The 21,746-nt window shown below is 38.0% G+C and overlaps 3 protein-coding genes across 5 annotated transcripts in view; 1 reads left to right on the top strand and 2 right to left on the bottom strand.

Annotated features, from left to right (window-relative positions):
• Positions 1-11: 11 nt before the first annotated feature.
• cgasa (cyclic GMP-AMP synthase a) lies at positions 12-4,745 on the top strand. Of its 3 annotated transcripts, XR_003937427.1 has the most exons (6): positions 12-1,151; positions 1,574-1,790; positions 2,684-2,941; positions 3,362-3,461; positions 3,606-4,237; positions 4,465-4,745. XR_003937427.1 is itself a non-coding variant. In XM_030155332.1 (5 exons), exons 1-5 carry the CDS (start codon positions 321-323, stop codon positions 3,943-3,945), a joined length of 1,746 nt encoding a protein of 581 aa, XP_030011192.1. In that variant the 5' UTR covers positions 12-320; the 3' UTR covers positions 3,946-4,343. The 3 variants fall into 3 exon arrangements, 2 of the variants coding, with proteins under 2 accessions (XP_030011192.1, XP_030011193.1); XM_030155332.1 differs by lacking the exon at positions 4,465-4,745 and having other exon boundaries at positions 3,606-4,343; XM_030155333.1 differs by lacking the exons at positions 2,684-2,941; positions 4,465-4,745 and having other exon boundaries at positions 3,606-4,343.
• A 767-nt stretch (positions 4,746-5,512) lies between these two features.
• Positions 5,513-14,265, bottom strand: ddx43 (DEAD (Asp-Glu-Ala-Asp) box polypeptide 43). Its single transcript, XM_030156645.1, is given in 17 exon segments — positions 5,513-5,579; positions 5,581-5,654; positions 5,921-6,008; positions 6,127-6,265; positions 6,420-6,529; positions 6,718-6,845; positions 7,107-7,194; positions 7,341-7,441; positions 7,662-7,803; positions 7,890-8,000; positions 8,153-8,271; positions 9,661-9,820; positions 10,853-10,934; positions 11,543-11,701; positions 13,082-13,199; positions 13,666-13,721; positions 13,938-14,265. Coding segments are annotated over 17 exon segments (2,070 nt in total).
• A 4,540-nt stretch (positions 14,266-18,805) lies between these two features.
• Positions 18,806-21,746, bottom strand: part of kcnq5a (potassium voltage-gated channel, KQT-like subfamily, member 5a) — a 114,494-nt gene continuing 111,553 nt past the window's right edge. The window contains exons 13-14 of the mRNA XM_030156790.1: positions 21,022-21,148; positions 18,806-20,805 (exon numbers count right to left, since the gene is read on the bottom strand). Coding sequence (XP_030012650.1) covers positions 19,720-20,805; positions 21,022-21,148 — 1,213 coding nt within the window. The 3' untranslated portion in view covers positions 18,806-19,719. The remainder of the gene's footprint in view (positions 20,806-21,021; positions 21,149-21,746) is intronic.

Raw genomic sequence — 21,746 nt, 5'->3', positions numbered from 1 at the left:
AATCGGAGGATTTATTCCACGCCTTACAATTTACTGTTTAGTCCACAAGATGTAGCTGTTCATCTAAGAATTGGTGTTGACTGTAGTTCATTAAATATTTTCTTTCTACATACTAAATACTTCAAAAGAAAGTTAAGAGATGATTATTATATTATCATTGGTGGTTAATCTGCCAACATGTCTCCATATTTCAATCTTCACATCTCATTTAACAGCTGAATGGCAATGTACAGCCAAGCAGGGGCGTGTTCTCATCCATTTACAGGAAATGCTCTGAATGATATTCAGACACAGAAGTTCAGTCTTCTCATTGTGCCAATATGTCTGGTAGAGGTAGACCACGCAAGGCTCAGAGCCCTGAGACCAAGAGTGCCGGCAGCAAAACTACAGCCAAGGAATTTAAACATGTCTCTCTACCAGAAAGTCCACAGAAAGAAGAGAAACTCTCTGACACCACAGAGGAACGAAAACCAAAGAAAAGGGAGCCAAAAGAGGTAAACCACACTGAGAAGAAAACGTTTGCTCAGACAGCCCAACGTGGAAAGACCACACACTATCTAACAGAGACACCAAGTGCAAAATTATGCGCCGGAAGAGCCAAATCACCAGAAGAAACCAGAGAGGAAATGAGGCGGCAAAAGATACCAAAGGAAACCACAAAAACATCAATGAAAGTCAAAGCCTGTACAGAGAGAGAGATTTCACCGCAACAATCCTCAGATGTAGGGCTAGAAACAGCAATGGACAAAAAAACCAAGTCTATAAAGGCAGCAAAAGTAAAAGCATGTGGTGTCAGAGCCGAGTCACCAGAGCTATTGGCAACGGAGGAAACAAAAAAACTGCTAAAGACACCTGAGGACACAATAAAGGCTAAGGTACAGGGAAGAAAAGCAAAACTGGTGGATGGTAAGATGCAGCAAAAGATACCAGAGGACCATCCAGAAGCTGACACTACAGATAAAGCAGATATGAACACTATCCTTCTCACAACTCTAGAAAAACTGAAGATTAAGATGAATGACAAATCAGAGGCATCACAAGTCATCAACAGGATAATAAAACAGATAGTGGAACATTTAAAAAACAACACTTGCTGCTTTACAGAAGTTCAGGAACCACTACGTACTGGAAGTTACTATGAAAACCTGAAGGTAAGCTTCACAACAGGTAAGCTTTCTGCCTGTTAAAGGGAAGTTTTTCCTCGCCACTGTCACCAGTGTTTGCTCCTGGAGGATTCTGTTGGGTTTCTGTAAATTGGCTTAGAGTCTGGTTTTGACCAACTTTATATATAAAGTGTCATGAGATAACTTTTTTGTTGTGATCTGGCGCTATATAAATAAAATTTGATTGAGTGATTTGATTGGTTTTCCCCTGCAAGTCGCTTTGGGAAAAAAAAGCATCTGCCAAATGCATAAACAACACTTGGTCTAATTGCATGTTAAAATTAATATCCTATAAAAATGCCTTGGCTGTTTTGAGCCAGATGTGGACAGCTTTATGTCAGACAGAACTGTTTGTGAGAGTTGTGTTCTAAAGTGGGTTGTGTTGAACAATGATGTTTGTGCTTGTTCAGATTTCCAACCCCGATGAATTTGATGTCATGCTGCCTTTTCCTGTTGAGCGTGTGGACATTAAACCATTTGGAGATGATGGAGCTTTTTATAGTGTGACGTTGCCGCGAGGAAAAAATCCTTTGAAAAAATTTCAACCAGAGTCAAACCCTTTGAGTGCAAATGAAATGCTGAAGGAGTTTAGGGAAGAAGTGAAAAAAAGCATCAAGAACTTTCCAGGTGAGTCTCAGGTAAACATTAAATAACACAACTGCAGTGATTCTACAATACAGTATCAACACTTAAAACTGTAGAGAATAAAATAAGGTAAATAATGTAAAAGAGATACTGTTTGAAGAAGGCCCTGCTGATGATTCTGCAGGCGCAAGCTTTTGTAAACAATTGTGAAAAGAGGATTCTCTGCTGGTTGTGGTATGAAGTTCCTTGACCCGGCTGCTGACCCTGCAAACCATGTTGGCTATGGTAGACCAGGATGGTGCTGGCTTAATAATTTCTGGGCAGTATGCCCAGACCATCTAGTGAAACATTCGGCACAGCTGCGCCACTTCAGTAAAAGAAGAACCAAAACTGATAAGAAAAACCAAAACAACTGGTGAGATGACCAAAAAGTGACCTTGAGTGTGTAGGCAGCAAGTAGGGTAAATGGCACAGATGGGCCTGACCAAAGATGGTTTTAAAAGGGAAGCTTCCGGGGGTAATAGGAACCGAAGGGTGGTTTCTGCCAGTGGAAAAGTACCCCGAATTTTCTAGAATGCTGGAAAAAGGGGATTTTGGGAGGAGCGACCCGGGGAAATCACACCCCAAGCCCCGAAACAAGGTATAAATGATAGGGGATTTTCGGCTACCCTTCAGACCATTCCCGGGTGTGTCTCTGTGTGTTTTTCCTTGCTTTTGCAAATAAACACATGTATGGCTCTGAAGACAGACTGGTTCGGCTCATCATTGTCTCTGAAGATGTTCTTTCTTGATCACCACTTAGACAGAATTCTGCAGTTTAAATTAGGTGGGGAAAAAGGCGCAGACCTACAATTAAGTCTCGTCAAAACTAATAGTGATTGTGTCATCTGTGAAAATGTGTAAAAACTATTACAGTGCACGTTGGTTTTTTTAAGGCGTGGAGGTGTCAAAGAAGAAAAAGGGCTGTCCTGCAGTGACTCTGAACGTAACGGTAGAGTCAGCCATCATCTCTCTGGATGTCGTTCTGTCCCTTATGGTTAAATCCAGCTGGCCATCTTTCACTAAAGATGGCCTTCCGATAGAGAGCTGGTTGGGAAGGAAAGTGAAGCAGACCTTCAAATTCATGCCATACTACCTTGTCCCCAAGTATGAAGGCAAAGGAACCACGGAATGTGATGGAGTGCTGGCAAAAGGTGACCATTTTTACAATTCTTTATGGGGTCCAATGTCAGTAAAAATACATAGTGTAAGTAGTGCTAAGGGTTGGATCATGGTTTTTGTGTCACAGATTCCGGTTCAGAAAAATTTGCTTTGCATTTGTTACAAAGCATAAAACACACCCATGGTTATATTCATTCTTAAAATCTAAAGTCTTAGATTTTTTTTTTTTTTTTTTCTAACAAATGCATAATTGTTTCAGTTTTGAGTAATTAATGTGTTCATTTTGCCCCAAAGGTAGAAGCTGAAAATGTAAACGTGAATGTCAATTTTTTTCCCCTTGTTTTACATTAACCCTACCACATGGACTGCCACAAGTGAGAAAAAAGGGAAGAGAAAAAGGAAGTATAGAGTTCCCCTAACGATAAGAGTATTTTCTCTTTTGTGAAATGCAGACATTTGGCGGGTGTCATTCTCTCATGTTGAGAAGGCGATACTGAAGAATCATGGATCAGAGAAGACATGCTGTGAAAAAGATGGAGATCGCTGCTGCAGGTTACTATTTGGTTCAAACACATTCTTGAAGTAAAGTATACTGTATGCATGCATTTACGAAAACCTAAGTATTTTCTGTTGTATTGAAATTTTGTTCCCTCATAACATTATAACCTGACTATCTTTGTTTGCTTTTATATGCAGGAAGGACTGTTTGAAGCTTCTGAAGCACCTTCTCAGTCTGCTGAAGAGCGAGAACTCCTCCTATGACAAATTTTGCTCCTACCATGCAAAGACTACCTTTCTACATGCCTGCTGTTCCAGAACTAAAGACAGTGAATGGGCCTTCACAAATCTTAGCCAGTGCTTTCAGCTGCTTCTTAAGGATTTTGAAAGCCATCTGGAACGTGGTCAACTCAACAACTTCTTCATCCCAACTCAGAACCTGCTGTCTGGTCCTGGTCAGAGGAGCTGCAAAAGTTTGGCCCTTCGTATCAGAGAAGAGCGTGAAAAGGGGTTTCCTATATTTACAAAAATACACTAAAATGAAATCAACTAAAAATGCTAAAATTGCTTTCCGAGCTTTAAAGTGTTTTATATCTCAACTCTGTCGAAACACATGAATGCTGTTTTGTTTACCTTTATTAGATAGTATCTCAGTTTGGATTTGAACTAATGTGTTAAAACACAAAGGTTATACAGTAATACAGTGGGTTGGCAGATTGTGATGGCCACAGAATCACTGATATTATCAGCCAATTGAAGGTGTTACAGAACACTTCAAGGCCTCAGTTCCTGATGGGCATGGACTATGACCAAAAATATTCTAAATATGGGTCAAAACACAGTAATGTCCCATCAGAGAGCGAACTTTTATTGATTGGCATTCCAACATTTATTTCAATATAAAGTAGCTCCTTGTTTTGGATAATCCCTTATGGTCCAACTAAAGCAAAAATGAATTTAATAGTAAAAATGTGGGTCATTTAGCAACACTAATGTGTCAAATTGTCTCTAAAATGTCTTATCAGATTTTGAATACTGTGTTTTGACCCATATACAGTACACATAAAGTGACATTGTTTTTCTGAGGCAGGGCTTTTTTTTGGTGGTAAACTTGTACAAAAACCCAAACATTTTGTCATTCTGTCCCCCCTCACCCCCTGAGCCTCTTTTTCAATTTACTCATTTCTAAATCACGCTGGTGGAGTTGGATTCAGAATTTGGACATTGTTACGCTTAAAAGTCACTTGCTTTGAATAAACGTATAGTTTTGACATTATGTACTGTGTGTTATTATCTGACAGCCAAACCAGGGCTTAATTTTCAAAGTTAGAATGAGTAGTCCAAAATAAAAACTTCATATAAACTTAAATACAGATATTAAGAATTAAGTTTCTGTCTCTGCAGACAGCATGTGGAACTGGACTAAAATTAAAAATCACCATTCAAGACTAATTTATTTACCTTTTCTATCTTTAAAAGTTACATTTAGCATCTATCAGGTAAACAGGTCATTCACAGTGGTGAAAACAAAACAAGTTTAATCATATTATTCACTGCAGGTTTCAAAAAGCATTAATCATCACACTCAATGTTGCTAAAACAATAAGAAATTAAACAATACAGATTCCTACCCAAATCTAAATTTATACATGAAATTATAAGAGTGCTGTGGCTGATGTGTTATAGAGGGAAGAAATGTGAAGAAAATGTGTGCATTTCAATCAATTTTTGAACTGATGCACAACATGAGCGATAACAGCGTCAAAATGACAAATGAACAATAACTTATGTACATCAACAAAGAGGTTTGGTCAGTTCCATCCTGTTGAGAGAAATAACAATCAGACAACAGATTTAGATTAGAAATTTGCATTAGATTTTTTAAGCGGGTTTTTCTGAGTTTTTTCTAAAAAAAAAAAAAAAGGTCATGCAGTGTCTTGTGCATTTTGTTTTATTTTTTACCTCAAGCTTAAAAGTGCCCATGTGAGGGTATTAATATTTCAGAACATTTCTAACATCACTGTTTTTCAAAGAGTTGGATTAAATACCATTAATAAGTAGTGTAGACTTACATTAAAGATTCATTAGTCTCTCCACTTTTGGTCTCAATCCCAGCCTCCTCCTCTTCTACCATTTCGGCTCCCTCCTCCCCCACCTCCTTTGTCCCTCCCGTGGATTGGACATCTCTCTCTCCTTTTTGTGTTTTTCATACCTCTCTGCCATCAACACCAATTCTGTAGGAACATCCTGAAAACATTTTTAAAAACCTAATTAACAGGCACTGACATAGGAATGATGTAATTGCATAAGCTAAATATTTTTCTCATAAGTTTTTGTATACCTAACAACAAGACATTCAAAACAAGCCTCTCCACGCTTCTATAGACTATATAGTAATTTATATATTTGACAGTCTTATTTACTGCACCATTACTGTATCTAGTATATTACTGCACTCTGTGAAAAACTACAATAAGCCTCAGAGACATGTCGACAAAAATGTTTGCCAGAACCTGTCCTGCTCGCTCCAGGATGGGAATCAACTCCGGGGCCATCTTCCAGTTCTCTCTTGTTACCAAGGTAACGGCAGCACCTGAACGTCTGTACAAAAATGTATCAGAAAATAAAGCAATGCTGTTGCATTAGTTATTTCTAGTCATTCAGTCATACTGAATGATGCAAAACACAGATCACTGGAGACAGACAAACACACTACTACCCTGCTCGGCCAGTGCGGCCCACGCGATGGACATATTCCTCTATGTTTCGGGGGAAGTCATAGTTGAAAACATGAGTGATATCACAGACATCCAACCCTCGAGAAGCCAGGTCTGTAGCCACTAAAATGTGAACTCGACCTGGAAACAGAAAACATTCTGTTCTCTTATACATGAAATTCCTATGCCATCAGTTGAAAAACTCCAATACTCATTAGTCCGTAGGTACACCAGCTTTAGTTAGGTAAAGGCAAGGTCTTCTGTTCAAAACCTCATTTTGTTTCCTGTTGCATACCCTCTCTGAAGTCCTTTAGGGCTTCTTCACGGTCACACTGTTCACGGTCACCATGGAGACTCTGAACTGCCAGACCTTGCAGACACATGTCACTGGACAGGTCATCAACCCTAAATATACACAAATAGACCCACATACACAAAAAGTTGCATTTCCATCAAAGGAAACTGGCTTGCAGAGTTTGTAGAACATGTAGCTTTCACTTCAGTATTTTATTGACATTGGTAAATAACTAATGTCATTTAACTGTATTTACCAAAGGCGTGACAGTGGAAAACAAACACCACATTTTACTCACAGAAGCTTCTTCCCAACAAAGATAATGACTTTATCATCAGGCTGCATGCTTCTAATGAAATTGAACACGTAGGACTTCTTCTCTTCTTCACTGACGATCAGAATGGTCTGATCCACAGTGTTAACTGCCTAAGAATCAAGACACAAAATGCACAACCGTGGTCCAAATGCTAACACAACAGTACATTCTCTCTCGTTTTTAAACCTCAATAAAGTTAAGGACATCCTCTGGAAATAACAGACCCTCTACTAAGCTACGCAGCATCTCATATGACCTAGTTAATACACTTTAAGACAAATCCAAAGATATTACAGTGGCTAAAAAGCTACATTTTGAAAATCTTTCTATCCTATACAGTAATAAGAGTAACTCTTTCCATTTCCACTTACTGCCAAGTCCAGGGTGCCTACATAAACCATCATGGGATTCTTAAGGTAGGATCTGGCCAGTCGTCTCACACCAACAGGCCAGGTGGCACTGAATAAACAAGCAGATGGCAGTTTATTACAAAGACAAATACACTTCAAGTTTTCCAAAGAATATAAGAGTCTTGAAATTAATAAAAAAGAAGTCTGTACAGAATTCTGTATTGTACTTGGCTTAAACATGTAACCTGACTTTACCTTGTCATAACAGTCTGACGGTCTGGGCGGATGTCAAGGAGAATCTTCAAAATCTGGGGTTCAAAGCCCATGTCTAACATGCGATCTGCTTCATCTAGGACCTTTTTTCCCCCAAACATTAAATATTAATACACAGAGCTGCTGCACTGACAAATGTTGTAAAACGTATGTTTGTGCCAATACAATGAATCAGCAAAATGCAGTGGAAAAACTGGCTGTATGTACAATCCACTGAAGCAGCATTAAACATGAAGTCCAAAAGATAAAAAAAGATTTATGTAACAGCAGACCCAACCAAACCCTAAAACAAAAATATCTGACCAAGTAGGTAATGGAGTGAAGATTGATGAGCTCATTCATTTGTAGATCATTCAGTCGGCCTGGAGTAGCGATTACAATGTCGACCCCCTTTTTCACCACATTTATCTGGCCCCTCCTGTCACCACCGCCATAGACACAGACACTGAAGAAGGAGAGATGATGAGCATGAGTTGTGGTCATGCCATTCCTACACTGAAAATACCTATTAATCAATTTTAATGGCTAAACCTTTTGTAGCCTTTATAGCGATACTTGTTGCACTCCTCTTCAATCTGTAGAGCTAACTCTCTGGTTGGAGTCAGCACCAACATGCCTGGACCCCCGCGGTCATCCCTAGGCCTGGGGAGAAGGGGGGTGTATATATATATATATCTTATAATTCATAGTAAACAAAATGGTGAAAATATACACAAGAGCAATAGCATCAGCAACATCCAAGTCCATAAAATGAATTCAAGTGCTCTGTAAATTAATGAACTAGTGTTGCATACACAGGCTGTCCATCCATGTGAATGAACCCAGGCAAGAGGTAGGCCAGAGTCTTCCCTGTTCCTGTCTGAGCTATGGCTATCAGGTCTTCTCCAGACAGCAACACTGGCCATGCCTGAGACTGGAGAAGAAGAAATATAAAGTACTTTTCAACACAAGAGCAAAACTTAAAAAAAAGAAAAAAAAAAGAGTTGAATGTTGACAGAGATACATTTTCTTTACAAATTCAGGACATCCTAAAAGCCTTTCAAGCCATTTCTTTTTCAGAGCCAGCCTAATAGCAAACGTTGAATGATGAGGGAGAGTTTTTAAACCATCACTGAACTGGGTGGCACATATGGCAAGTCCACCTCTGGAACAGCTGCAGTAATCCCAACGATTCAGGTTGGGGTGGAACAAAATACATGAGAGTGGAAAACCATTTCCATAACAGTTTGCGGTTACATGTTTATAGCCAGCAATTCTTGCCTGGGGTGATATGTACAGCACTGACTGTGCACCTTTTATTTGTTGCACAACCCAGTGACACTGAATTCTGTTTGACCATCCCTGTTACTGGGAAATGAAAGTACAGACTAACATGATGACAGATCATCAGTTTCAGTTTGTTTTTGCAGCAAACATCTTTTCTGAATTTTGCATACGAGAACACTGTCAGCTCAACAACCACTAGAAAACCCAACCCATACAGGCCTGACCACTAACCTCAAATACATTTAACAAAATTAAAGACTTTTTTACTTGGTTCTGTGTTCACGTCATTCAACAAAAGGTTGTGTAAGGTCACTAAACTACTCGAAGACAGCACTCATTTCCTTTCATTTCTTTGTGAGAAGGAACATTATGAAAGATCAGCAATTATTTCCAACAATAGATCCTGGTGATTTAAGGGCATTACTGCACCAGCATGAAAAGAGTCTCAAAGAACATATCCAGTAGATATGAAAAGGGTACGGTACCTGGACCTCATGCTAACAATACTCTTACCACTCAAGTTTAAGTACGTAAATCAATAGTTTGATCAAAATTAGTTTTGTTTTTAGCAATAAAAACAATCTTCCCATAAAAATGTCATCATTAGTGCTTCAAATGTTTTATCTTGAGGGAAACCTGCCCATGTGTTCCAACGTGGACATGGGTTCCTCTATTCCAATACGTCTATCGAGCATATACACTATTTCATCTGCTTTGTCAAAGATGCTAAAGTCTGTTAAGAATTCCTGATATTGTAAAAGTGTCTTTACTTTGTATTCCAAGTATAACATTTTGTAACTTGCTGGCTCTGAATTTTTGCCTGATGACCATATATTACTGTGGGCTCAGGTGAGCATTTCAGCATGTACATGTGTTTTTATCTGGAAAGTCTGTCAAACAATTGGTAGAATGAGTACATTTGTGCTCCTGAGGTTTTGTGACTGAACGTTGACTAGAGACAGGTTTTTGTCCACAGATTTGCATCCTCATTGGGATTCATTTTCCATTTAATTTGAAAGAAAATTTCTGGTCATACCTGGATGGGGGTTGGCTTAACAAAGCCTACCCGTTCAATATTCTCCATGATCTCTGGATAAAGCTCAAAGGCTTCCAGAAAAGTACGGCAAGGATTGGGAATTGGTCGCTTTTCTCCTTCCTCCTTTAGATCATCCACAAAGATATTATTGTTCTCCTTCCTGTTGAAAAAAAAAAAAAAAAAAGAACACAAACATGGTGTCAAAGACAACTATGCACTGTTGAGGGCAGAAAGGCCCTTATTAAACACTTAAGTGTAAGTTTAACAGGTCACACATGGTCCAAACTATTGTGAAATTTAAACATCACACAAAAAAATGAACTGGGTGTTATGTAATATTTCCTTGGTCTACAAGGACAAACAAAATCCAAACCATAATTTGAACAGAAAACGTGTTAACAGTGAATCTGGTGCAAATACAGATTTAATTACAAACTTACTGAGCCTAGAGAAGAGCTTAAAACAACAGTTGCCTTATTGTGACATCTACTTTTTAGAAAAGCAATAAGTATATCTACTTGGTCATTATTATCAGGTTCTGAATACCACTACTAAAGTGTAGACTTTGGAAAACTCCATGAAAATAGAAAATTTGAAGCTTTCCAGGACTGTCAATGAATCACATTTTCAATCATTTACTTTAAACATTTAAAAGTTGCTCTTCCACTGCCAGTATCAGTTCAGCCCAATATGACCCGGCACAGTCTTTTTTGTGTTTTCACCATGTCAGTGCAGGAACCACCAGGTACTGATTCTATCTGTGCCACCTCCACTGAGATTCAAACAAATCTAAAGCAGTGGTTTCATATACATCACAGGTTGCTTAATCCAAAGTTGTTACTGCATCAATATATGTGCATCATCATGTTGCAGTACAGGACATCAAGCCAATCTTACAAAAATTTAAGTAACTATTGTACAATACTAAATAAAGCAACAAAAGGTAAGACAATACGGTAAACAGGGTAGTGACTCCTACTTTTAAGCTGAATCATATTTACTGTTCAATAAAAAGATTGAATGGAACAATTCCCTCCATTTCTGTTTCTTAAAGAAAGCCATTTCTTGGCAAACAACTATATGTTATACAACTATTAGTAAAATATATATTGTACATTAGTCAGACACAAAGAAACATATTTTTGAGGATGTAAAAAAAAAAAAAAAAAAAAAAAAAAACTGCTAGATTTACCTCCACTCACTGACTTCCTCTGTCGTCAACATGGATACACTCTTTGCTTCAGTGTAAAAGTTCTTTTTCATTGGTGCGACATCTGTAATAAGTTACAAATATTGCAGACATACTTGACAGTGTGTAAATAAAGATATTAATTAATCCTTTAGGTGCCAGAGTTTTTTTTTTCTTTTCTTTCAAAAAATATCCAATTTTGATATCAAGATTTCAAAAACCTGTCCGTTTCATTCAGTTATGTTCCTTTTCGCAAAATTATGATTTTGGCGCTTAAAGGGTTAAAATGAATGCACAGATTGGTTAAGTGGTGTTGATGTTTGCAACATCATCAAAACATTGACAATGATAGATTTTTTTTTGTTTGTTTTGTTACTTATTCTCCCACTATGGCAGGGAATGAAAGAAATCATTGTAACTGTATTACTCTACACAGCCCTTTCACTATATCTGAATGATGAAAAATGTAATCACCCTTTAATACAACAGCTGGTATGTTAGTGCATCCCTGTGTATAAATGGTATAAACATCTTTACATCCAATCATGAGTGTAAATAGCAATGGTGTAATTTGTCATGACTTCTACTTTCATATAAAACAGTGTTACAACAATTAAGTCAGTGTTAAAAATAATAATTGCTTAAATATATAGAATGTCAAATCAGCAGTGGTGATAATATACAAGGCCTTACCCTTCCACTTGAGTTCCTCATATTTATCCTTGTTCTCCCTAATCGCATTCCAGTCTATGACTTGTCGAACTGGGGTGACATTTGCAGCCTGTAATTCCTCAGCAGACCACACAGAGCCACTCCCTGCTCCTCCGTTATATCCTCCACCTCTACTAGGGCCTATGAAACAACATTATGTGGCAGGATATACAATTAATTCATAAGCCAATCACACAAGTGATCAACAAGAACTCCAGTCTTAAAAAAATCTGTCTCCATACCATTTGATTGCAAAGGTATTTTAGGTTAGCAAAGCACACATACTGTGGAATTATCAGAGAAACAACTGTTTTCAAGCAAACCCACATTTAATATTCAACAAAGCTGAAACCCTGGATATCAGTGGTACTCATTTAAAGTATCAGATGCATTTTGTGTTTGGATAAGAAATCTTACCATACTAACAAAATCCCCACGACTGATGTAGTGTAATTTTTCAGGTGGGCAATGTGCTGTACTTTGATGCTTTACTTACAATGATGATTATGCTGCAAAACAATGAGTAGTAATGACAACATGTCTAAAAATGTATTAGTACTGATTGGTTGAAAACAATATTATTAACTTGTTAGACAGAGTTTTTTGTTTGTTTTTCATTTTAAATATTCAATTTTGATAAAGATTTCAAAAATCTGTTTCATTCAGTTGTGTTGCTTGTCACGATATTGCTTCTTTGGAATTTAAAGGGTTGAAACTCACTGAATGATTTAGAAGCAAAATAATGACAAGTTAGAAGGAGAATGATGAAGATTTAAACTGTTTTAAAGGTCACTATATGAAATTATCACTGCAAGCTATATTGATCAAAATAAAAAGAAAGAAAGAAAGAAAGAAAGAAAGAAAGAAAGAAAAATACAGAAACATAATGGTGTAAAGTGCAGTAAGACTGTGTTAAAAGACAAAAAGGCTCTGTAAAGACATGTCTGGGGAAGGGCTTACACACAGCTGTGCTGAAGGGTGAAGGTATCAATTATTAAACCATGTGAAGTTACCTAGAATTGTTCAAGCCAAGCTAGAAGTCCTGTGAAGCCAATCAGGCATTTTTCAAAACAGGTCAGGATGCCCTTGGGAGCTGTCCAAAAACAGTAGATCTGCCTGACAACAGGAGGAACTAATGGTGTAATCTGATAACACGGCCAATAAGTTTAGGAAACCTTATAATGGTGTCAATTAGTCAATCCAAAGAAAATGATCAATGGGCATGGAAAACGACATTTGGAGATGAAGATAAGGTGAAAACCTGACCTATTGGTCAGATCTTTTCTGGTGTATAAGGTGATGCAGAATTTCTTTCTGATTTTTTTGTCAACAATAACTCTTGGTTGTCTCGAATGCTGGTTTCTCCTGGTAATTTCATTGAAGACTAATTAAGGATTTTGACCAGCAGAACAGGGTCCAGTCTTAACCTTAAGCGCTTTTGATCTGGGTCACCCGTTCAACGTTACTGCACAGAACTTATGTAGGTGTAGTAGCAACTATTTTAGAAAATTTACTTCCTACCACTGCGGAAGCTTGAACTGCAATCTGCCACAAGGTCTTCAATTAACTCCTTCGCCTTCTGCTGGGCCGGGGAGGATCCAAAGATGACCACTTCGCTTTCATAGTCCCCTTTGTTTACCTAAGGCAGAAACAGTGTAATTACAAACCTAATGTCCACGTGTCCAAGTGTCCTTGGGCAAGACACTGAACCCTAAATTGCTCCCAGTAGGGACTGGCAGTGCCCTGCATGGCAGCAGCCACCTACTGGTGTATGAATGTGTGTGAGAATGGGTGACTGTGAGACACTGTAAAGCGCTTTGGACACCATTTAGATGTAGAAAATGCGCTACATAAGTTCTGTCCATTTACCATCTAACAACTTAAATATGTGCTAACCACAGTGCCTACTCAATATGTCCTTGGTTACATGCCAAATGTGTGTTCAGTAATGAATTTTGGGCAGTAACTCTAAAATTAAGCCTGTCTCATAAATGGATGCTTCTGATCTATTTCTTAATATTAACCGATTCAGGTTTTTTCGTGAAATAGCATAAAATAATGTAGTTTGTTATTGAAGTATACATCTGTTTATGGAGTGGACTTGCCTTGATTCTTGTTCCAGATATCTCTTCAAGTTCACGAATTTTGGCTCCTCCACGACCTTCAGCAAAAGTAGTTTCGATTCTTAATATATCATGTGTGCATAGTGCTTGTAACAGTACATGAACTATAACTATAAAAACACCTTTATGTAGGGTCATGCATAGTCCAGCTGCTTAAAACCATCCTGCCATCTTGTTAGCTTAGCGAGCTAGCCAATATTTCAACAGAGGCCTTTTCTCATAGCAGAACCTGGCTGCTGTTCCTCATACCTTACCTATTATCCTACCAACTGAAGCATTTTCCACGGTGATAGTTACAGGAGAAAAGCCCGACCTTCCACCGCCAAGAGTCCGGAACCCAGGTCCATCTTCAGGGTCTGTGTTCCGTAAACCGCCCTCCCCTCTCCACTGTCCATACTTGCCGCCGCTAACAGCCTTTTCCTGTCTTGGGCCTCCAAACCTGGGCCCATTTCTTACGCCAAAAGAAACATTTTGTGTTTTATATACATTGATTGGCAATTTCGATTCAGTTGGAGCGGATCTGGTGACAGATTTCGGAATAGCAGCACCGTCTTCGTCGTACTCATCCTCCCAGTCGGACATTTTGTCTCCACTGTTCACACCTGCTCATGTCTGACCTCAATTAACCTGCAAGACTAGGACGCATTCACTTACCGACTGGAAACTCAGGAAAACTCACAGTATGCATTTATTTTTTTGTAATAATTAGACCCGGAGTGAAAAAAGTAAAATTTAATTATGAAAATATTTACATTTAAAAACTACCCTTTAAAAAATGTGAATAACATGTGCAACCTGAAATTTCTTTAGAAAAATAAGTAAAATTTTGTGCCTCCGTTTTTCATTTACACAAGCGCATTACAGCTTACACATCAAAATGGATCTACTAAGGTACAAAACATTTAGTAAAAGGCAAAAAATTGCTAAAAATGCCATTATTTTTCTAAAGAAATTTGAGGTGGTCTGTGGTTGTTTAGGTTATTCACATTTTTGTGAAATGATAGTTTGCAAATGTAAATATTTTCATCAAATTGGGCATTATGTGGCTCCTGAACTAAAATGATTTTGATACCTTTGGCTGTCGATATCTTCAGTGTAATTTTTGCATTTCACAAATTCGGGCGCAATTGGACCTTTTGGCGGGCTGGTTTTGGCCCACAGGCCATATGTTTGACACCCCTGATGGTGATTGTAGATACAAGTGTACTTCATTTTACAGTGTGTAGATCAGGGGTCGGCAACCCTGGTCCTACAGAGCCACTATCCTGCATGTTTTAGATGTTTCCTTCTTCCAACACACCTGATGGTCATTACTGGGCTTCTGCAGAGTGTGATGATAGGCTTATCGTTTGAATCAGGTGTGTTGGAAGAGGGATACATCTAAAACATGCACGATAGTGGCTCTGTAGGACCAGGGTTGCCGACCCCTGGTGTAGATAGAGTCATATTATCAGTATATGACTTGAATTTACTTTATAAAACACAGTCTATGATTTAAAATGAATATCATACGTATAACATTGAACATTAAGAAAAAAGGTAATAATCTAATAGCACAATTCTAAATGTCGACCACATGTCAGAGCTTTCAAGTTCATGTGAAAACAGTCCTTGAAAAACATTCACACAACAAAATAGTTTAGTTAAGATGTACTTTATTAATGTATAATAAAATCATTTTTGCATTTCTCATCCAGAGAACATAATGTGCACTTTAATAAATTAATTTCAAAATAATAATAATAATGTTAACATTATCAAGCTTTAAGGCCAGTTGTGTAATAAATTACTGTTCAAGCAGTAGAGAAATGGCATCATTAACCACCGAAGCCATATGTAAAGTATGTGGCTGAAGCTACTTATTAAAGTGAGCAAATGAGTGCCCAAAATGAGCAAAATTTGACCTCAACCATATGCAATAACCTATAGGCTGTCCAGAAACTACCACAGACTTTTATAGCCCTGTAAAGGAAAAAAAAAATCTTTCATATGCATGAAAGGCACAATGAAGCACTGTACAGATTGCAAAAATGTTTCATGAAGGGATCAATTCATCCATTACCTCAATGCTGAGTATGTGAGTTTTCACTTATGGCCTATTTTAGAAAACTCAATATATAACTACAACGAAAGTACTAGTCCAAGATTAAGTATTACTACCAAGTCACATTTTCAGGCTTATCAGACTCATCAAAAACAACTGTGCTTTTGTTGTTTATATATTCACCATACCAGAACAACTCCTGCACGGGAGGTCTACTTCAAAATCAGTCTACAGGTACAATTGTAATTTGTTAATAGATAATAGTTGTAAAATTTTACAGTACAACAGAATTTTAAGAGGTTAATTTACTAAGCAATGCACTTATCATTCAAAACAAAGGGAATATAACTGTAATTTAATTATGGTTATTATAGTAAAATTTTGTCAATAACATATTAAAATACATTTAAGACTGCTGTGACTGCATACCCCTAAAAGTGCAAAGAAGCAAAATCAAAATGGTTAAAAATCATCACAATGGTAATAAAACTAATCCTCCTAACAAGTGTAGTGGTAGGACAATGCCATGTAAAGACATATTTCCAATAAACTAGTGAGAATAACTTTTTCAGTATTTGTTATGAAGGAAATGCACTGAAGTAGACATGTTTAACAGGTATTTTGATTGATGTGAGTATTATTATCATGTACAGTCCAGAGAAAGATATGTGTGAATATTTGAAAACCTGTTCTACCTGATGAGGTATGTGAACAGACCAATGTTTTACGTGTCCTCTCAGCAACTATAAATCACATGAAGTCTTTTTCAGGGAGTGGAAACTAGGTGGATCCAGTCATTACTCCATGACCCAGAGAGCAATACTTTCTGCACAGAGGATCTTCTTACCCTGTCTGCCGAAGGTCAATAGGGTATTACTGCTGACCATATGCATCTGTGTGTAACTCACTGATGAATACATCACTCCTCAGCCTTTATCATCTTTGGTATGCACATTAATTGAGTGAATATCTGGATTCTGGAAGTTTTTCTTGCATCTGGTATTTGCATCAAAAAATATGAAACTGAGTGACACCTTTCTCTTAATATCAACCACATTTCTTGTAAACTCTAGCATTTCAGTTGACAGACCTCCTTAAATAAAGGTTTTATTGTGAAGCAGGAACTACACAGTTCCCACTGTGCCGTTGCTTTGTCAAACATGCCAAACACTGTTCACAATTCTTGTTTTGTTTTTTTTTTGTTTTTTTGGAAGTTTCCTTACTGAATACATCAGATACATGCTGATTTTAATGACTTTTAATTAATATAATGTTTCTGTCTCTCCAATATTTGATTTAAGTCTGTTCAAAAGAATAGGAGCCTTCAAGGTGTGTGTTTGTGTTGATGTGGTTTTGTGAGTCATTTATTCTGTTCATTGTGCTGTAGATCTGTACAGTTTAAACAAAGTGTTTTAGTGTATTTTCTACATCTTTATATATTGTTTTTTTCCCAGCATTAATCTTCATTATGTTTGTTTCTCAGAAGATTCTAAGATTGGAGGGTTTACATATGACTGCAAATGTATATGAACATTTATTCTGAAAAAGATGTACACAGTGCCTCATTTTTGTCCCAGACCCAGAGAACTTCCGTTGTTTAACCAATAAAGATCCATTGCTACTTTTGTGGCAGCTCCAAAATTAATTTTTCTCTCAGTTCTTTTTTGATTTATCACCATATGTATGATATGATCCTCTGTATTTTGTGTTTTTCAGTAAAAATCTGTTATTTTTCTATATTTAAATTACTCTTCATGCGGATGTTCATTAAAGCTCAGATTAAAGTTGATTGTTACTACATTAAAAACAGAAAACTGAAGAAAAAGTGACTTTTTCCGCAAAGATATCAATAACTAAATGTAAAAATAACCATCTCCATCCACTGTCATTTGTCAAAGTCCATGGGTTTTACTGGTCAGTTAATGTTGTAGAAGATGACAGTGTTTCCGCGTTCACTATGGAGCCTCTGAACGTCCATGAGAGTCATATCTGATGACCATGAAAAGATGAAAAACTGCATTTTACATCAAATATTTACATGTATTAATATGTATTGTTGTATTATATTAAACGTGTTAGAGCAGTAGATGCTTTTGGTTGATGGCGGATGTTTGGGTCTTTATGGGTTAAACTGTTCTTCATCTAAAAATATAAAAGTTACAGATTTATATTATATTTTAGTCTTTACAGGGCATATTTCTTTATTTGGAGCTGGGATAAGGTCTTTCTCCGCATAACATTCTCTCACTCTGCTATTTTTCATCCAAATAAAAGTAAAGACAAATTTCATAATGGAACAACAACAATGCATCCAACGTGTAATGTTCCCAATTATGTGTTAGGGGAATCTAAAGCATCCAGCAGAGTCATAACTTTTGATCTATCAATGTTCCTGACTGTGTGTAAGGGGTAGGGTCAGTCCAGCAGCCTGTCATCATTACACACATGGTGCAACCAGCACCCAGTGAAAAGAAAGGGATTGTCAAAAGAATAAGGGCTTAAACAAATATGTTTGTCAAAAATAAAATTAATTGGGTTAACCATATAAAATGGCAGTACTAGTTTAAACTAATATCAAATTAGTTCAAATTAGAATAAAATATTCATATTGGTACATGTTCAAATACTTTTGTTAAAAGTTTTGAGAACACATTAATTTAACATGCAGGACATCCAAGCCTCCAGCATGTGTCTGATTGCTCTTGACTTTAAGTATTGCAATAGTTTAGACATGCAGCATCTCATGCTGAGCTGAGAAAGCACACTTAGCCTACTGCAATTCAGCATTCAGACCATTAGCAATTGCCTCACTTAAACAAGTGGGATGCAATCCAACACTTGTACTGAACGATTGCTGATACAGTTACAAGCCAATACTTTGCTGCATCTAAATCCCCCCCTGCTGACAGATACAACTATGCAACCTTAATCAACATTAAAGAAGGCCTTTGCTGCAAAGAAGGGGCAAAAGGAGATACCTGTGGTCTGAATGCATGCTGAAAGTTTGGTCTGATTTTATAATTCAACCATTCCCGTCACATCAGGCCACACCTATTATCCTCATTTGCAACATTTTTCTTTTTTTTTTGGAAAGAGTCCATGCAGTGATATGTATGAAAAAAGAAGTAAAAATAGCATTTTCCATTGCCAAAGACAGACTTTGAAGAGGGTGAGCAACACTTGTCTTCTTCCTTGTCCATGAGAAGAAAGTCTGAATACAAGCACTTATATGAAAAAGAAAGTCAGTCAATCAGTCTCAGCTCATCGAAAAGTTGGCTCTTGTTTAGAGGATTAGCATTTGTACATCTGAGTGTGTTTCTGCGTCTACCAATGTGTGTCCATATGTGGTGGGTTGATTAGTGATTAACTATTTATGGTACATAGTGTCAAGGCAAAGAGTCTGTATGTAGGCCTAAAATCGCAGTTCACATTCCTTATTTGTTCATTTAAAATAACGTGACATACATTAACATCTTAATATATGTTCTGTCTCACAGCTATGGAATTCATGTGCGTAAGACTGTGTTTGTATTATGTTTTATCTTTTGATAAAATGCACATTTTCTTTAAGGGAGGATTTCTGTGATTCAGCCTCTACAAAATGTAAGTGGGAAGTAAACAAAATTTATAAATTAACTGTAAAATGTACAATTTCATGCTTTTTTTCAGCCTGTATTAGTGTATTGTTGAGTGTTTTGTATTTTGTCTTACATGGATACAGCTACTATTCATAAGTATTTCATACTTTTACCTTTAATACTATATTGCAAAATGTGTTTTGTACCTGATCAATTTTAATATCCCACAAAAATGTATACAAAAGCTGATACAATTGTATTGTGTCATGAACTGTGCCATATAGCCATGTAAGACAAAATGTAAAAACATCAAATGTCCATATGCAATTCATGTACAGTACATCAGGTACAATTCATATAACTTTCTTGTACCTGAAAAAGTGGAAAAAATTGTTTGTGTAATTGTGTTTGTGGTTATGCCAGCTGTATGTGTGGTGATTGACTAAGAAAATCTGGGTTTCCCATGTTGTGAGCTGCAGCCTCCTCCACATTCTGCAAAAGGTCTGTTGGGCTGTTGTCAGGTCCCTGGGACAGGAAGGTAAAATGTTCTTCTGGCGGTTGAAGCTTGCACTCTCCAATAAAAAGTTCTGTTTCATCCCACGTGCTCAGATCTCCATGAGGGTTGTCATGTTCGCTACCATTGCTGCTGCTGCTGTTGTTGAGCATGGAGGAAAGACCAGGGTCACGTTGGGTCAAAGGCTGACTGAGATTGTGTACGGAGAGGGATTTCCTGCCTCCCCAGTCTGAGGATCTCCCTTCTGGGCTGGATGAGAGTAATAGCAGGGGGTTGACTTCCAAGCTCATGTGCCTCCTCCAGACCCCTTCACCCTTGGAGCCAGCAGGGTTGTCCCGCAGCTGGACCCTCTCCTGGGTAGGTCCTGCCTCATTGTCCTCTTCTTGGTCCACATCCAAACTGGATCTCACAACAACAGAGGGGCCGAGGCCTCCTTCCTCTATTGGCATTTCATCTTCCATATCATCCGGGACAGGGTCAGAGGGGCATCGAAGGTGAGAGGGGTGCAGCATGGGGGGAAGCTGGAGGGTAAAGGCTCCGGTCGAAGGAGGCGGAGGCGGCAGGTCGTTGAAGTGTGCTCTTTTAGAGGTGCCATTGGGCCCTACTAGGGTTGGATAGGGGCTCTCGGGGGGCAACAGGGGTGATGGGGAGAGGGAGGCTGTGGATGGGGGGTAGGAGGGAGGTGCTGAGTCTGGGGGGCCGTCATCATCAGCTGGGGCTAGGATGAGCCGCAGCCCCCTGGGGTTGGCACCGAGGGGCCGGCGTATGCCATTATTGCTGTCTCCGCCGACCCCAACTGGATCACCCCCCTGAGGAGAGGGGAGGTCCCTGCCTATGAGGGAGGTCCGGTAGTCTGAGTTGTGGTGCTGGTGGTTGTTCAGCTCAAATAGGGGTAAGGAGGAGAGGGTGAGCGCTGAGGGGCCTTTCTGAAGGACTTGGCGGTAAACTTCCAGCAAAGAGTCCAATTTGGACTCAATGGAGGTGACCTGTGAGTAACAGAGTGAGAATGAAGCACACAAGGGACAGTGGGATTCTTTTCTGAAAATGCTGTATATACGAAGAAAATTCAAAACAAAATAAATTCTGTAAATGAGTAAAATCCAAATACAACATACAAGTACTGCTTTTTTGTAAATTAAAATCTTGTACCTATGACTAACAAATTTATTTCCACTCTCTGTGACTCACACATCTGAACTCACCTGTCTTTCCACTTTACAAACACGCCCTAACATGCTCATGCCCTCCATCGAGTCTCCATCCTGATGGAGTTTTTCTCTCATTTTCTTATCTGGAGGTATCTGACCTTTTCCCAGGATCTGATCCACCCTGATGCAAACACACAAAACACACACAATGTTAAAAGCTGATAATCAATACTGTTCTGTCAGTGGCCAGTGAAGTAAGCTTCACTTCAGGTTATCCCAAGTCAGGCAACAAACCTAAAGCAAACCAAGTGAGTAACACAAGATTTCAAAGTTAGATTTATGAATACATGAAAACATGTTGCAGTTGGGGGAAACATGAAATTTGCAGTTTTAAAATGTATGTATCAAATTGATTGACCCAAAATTGTTAATAAGACCAATCCTGTTTTTCCACAGCAAAGTGAATATGTGCTGAATTAGACTTTAGGTTTTATTTGTTAAGTTTTAAGTTTAGAAATAAAAATGGAAGAGTAAAGGGGATCACAAGGTAGATACATCATGTTTAAAGGCAATTGGAAATTTAGTAGTATTTGTAATTTCAATTTAAAAAAAAGACAAAAAAGTGATTACATCCTGAAATAAGACTGAAGAAGTGAGGTTAAGTTTTGCGTTTTGCCCCCAACATGCAAAAATAACACACATATTATTTGATCTACAACACACCACATGGATTAATGGTAAAATATTTCAAACACATGACACAGCAGCACTTAAGTTAG

This window comes from Sphaeramia orbicularis, chromosome 15 (genome assembly GCF_902148855.1).
Source record: "Sphaeramia orbicularis chromosome 15, fSphaOr1.1, whole genome shotgun sequence".
NCBI lineage: Eukaryota > Metazoa > Chordata > Actinopteri > Kurtiformes > Apogonidae > Sphaeramia > Sphaeramia orbicularis.
This window is presented reverse-complemented; position numbering and strand designations above follow the sequence as displayed.

Bases quoted from the DNA above. Each gene is read 5' to 3' on its own strand.
- cgasa (XM_030155332.1), top strand. From the start codon at position 321: ATGTCTGGTAGAGGTAGACCACGCAAGGCTCAGAGCCCTGAGACCAAG. The intron at 1,791-2,683 runs GTGAGTCTCAGG...GGTTTTTTTAAG, and splicing joins AAGCATCAAGAACTTTCCAG to GCGTGGAGGTGTCAAAGAAG. The intron at 3,462-3,605 runs GTTACTATTTGG...TTTTATATGCAG, and splicing joins GATGGAGATCGCTGCTGCAG to GAAGGACTGTTTGAAGCTTC.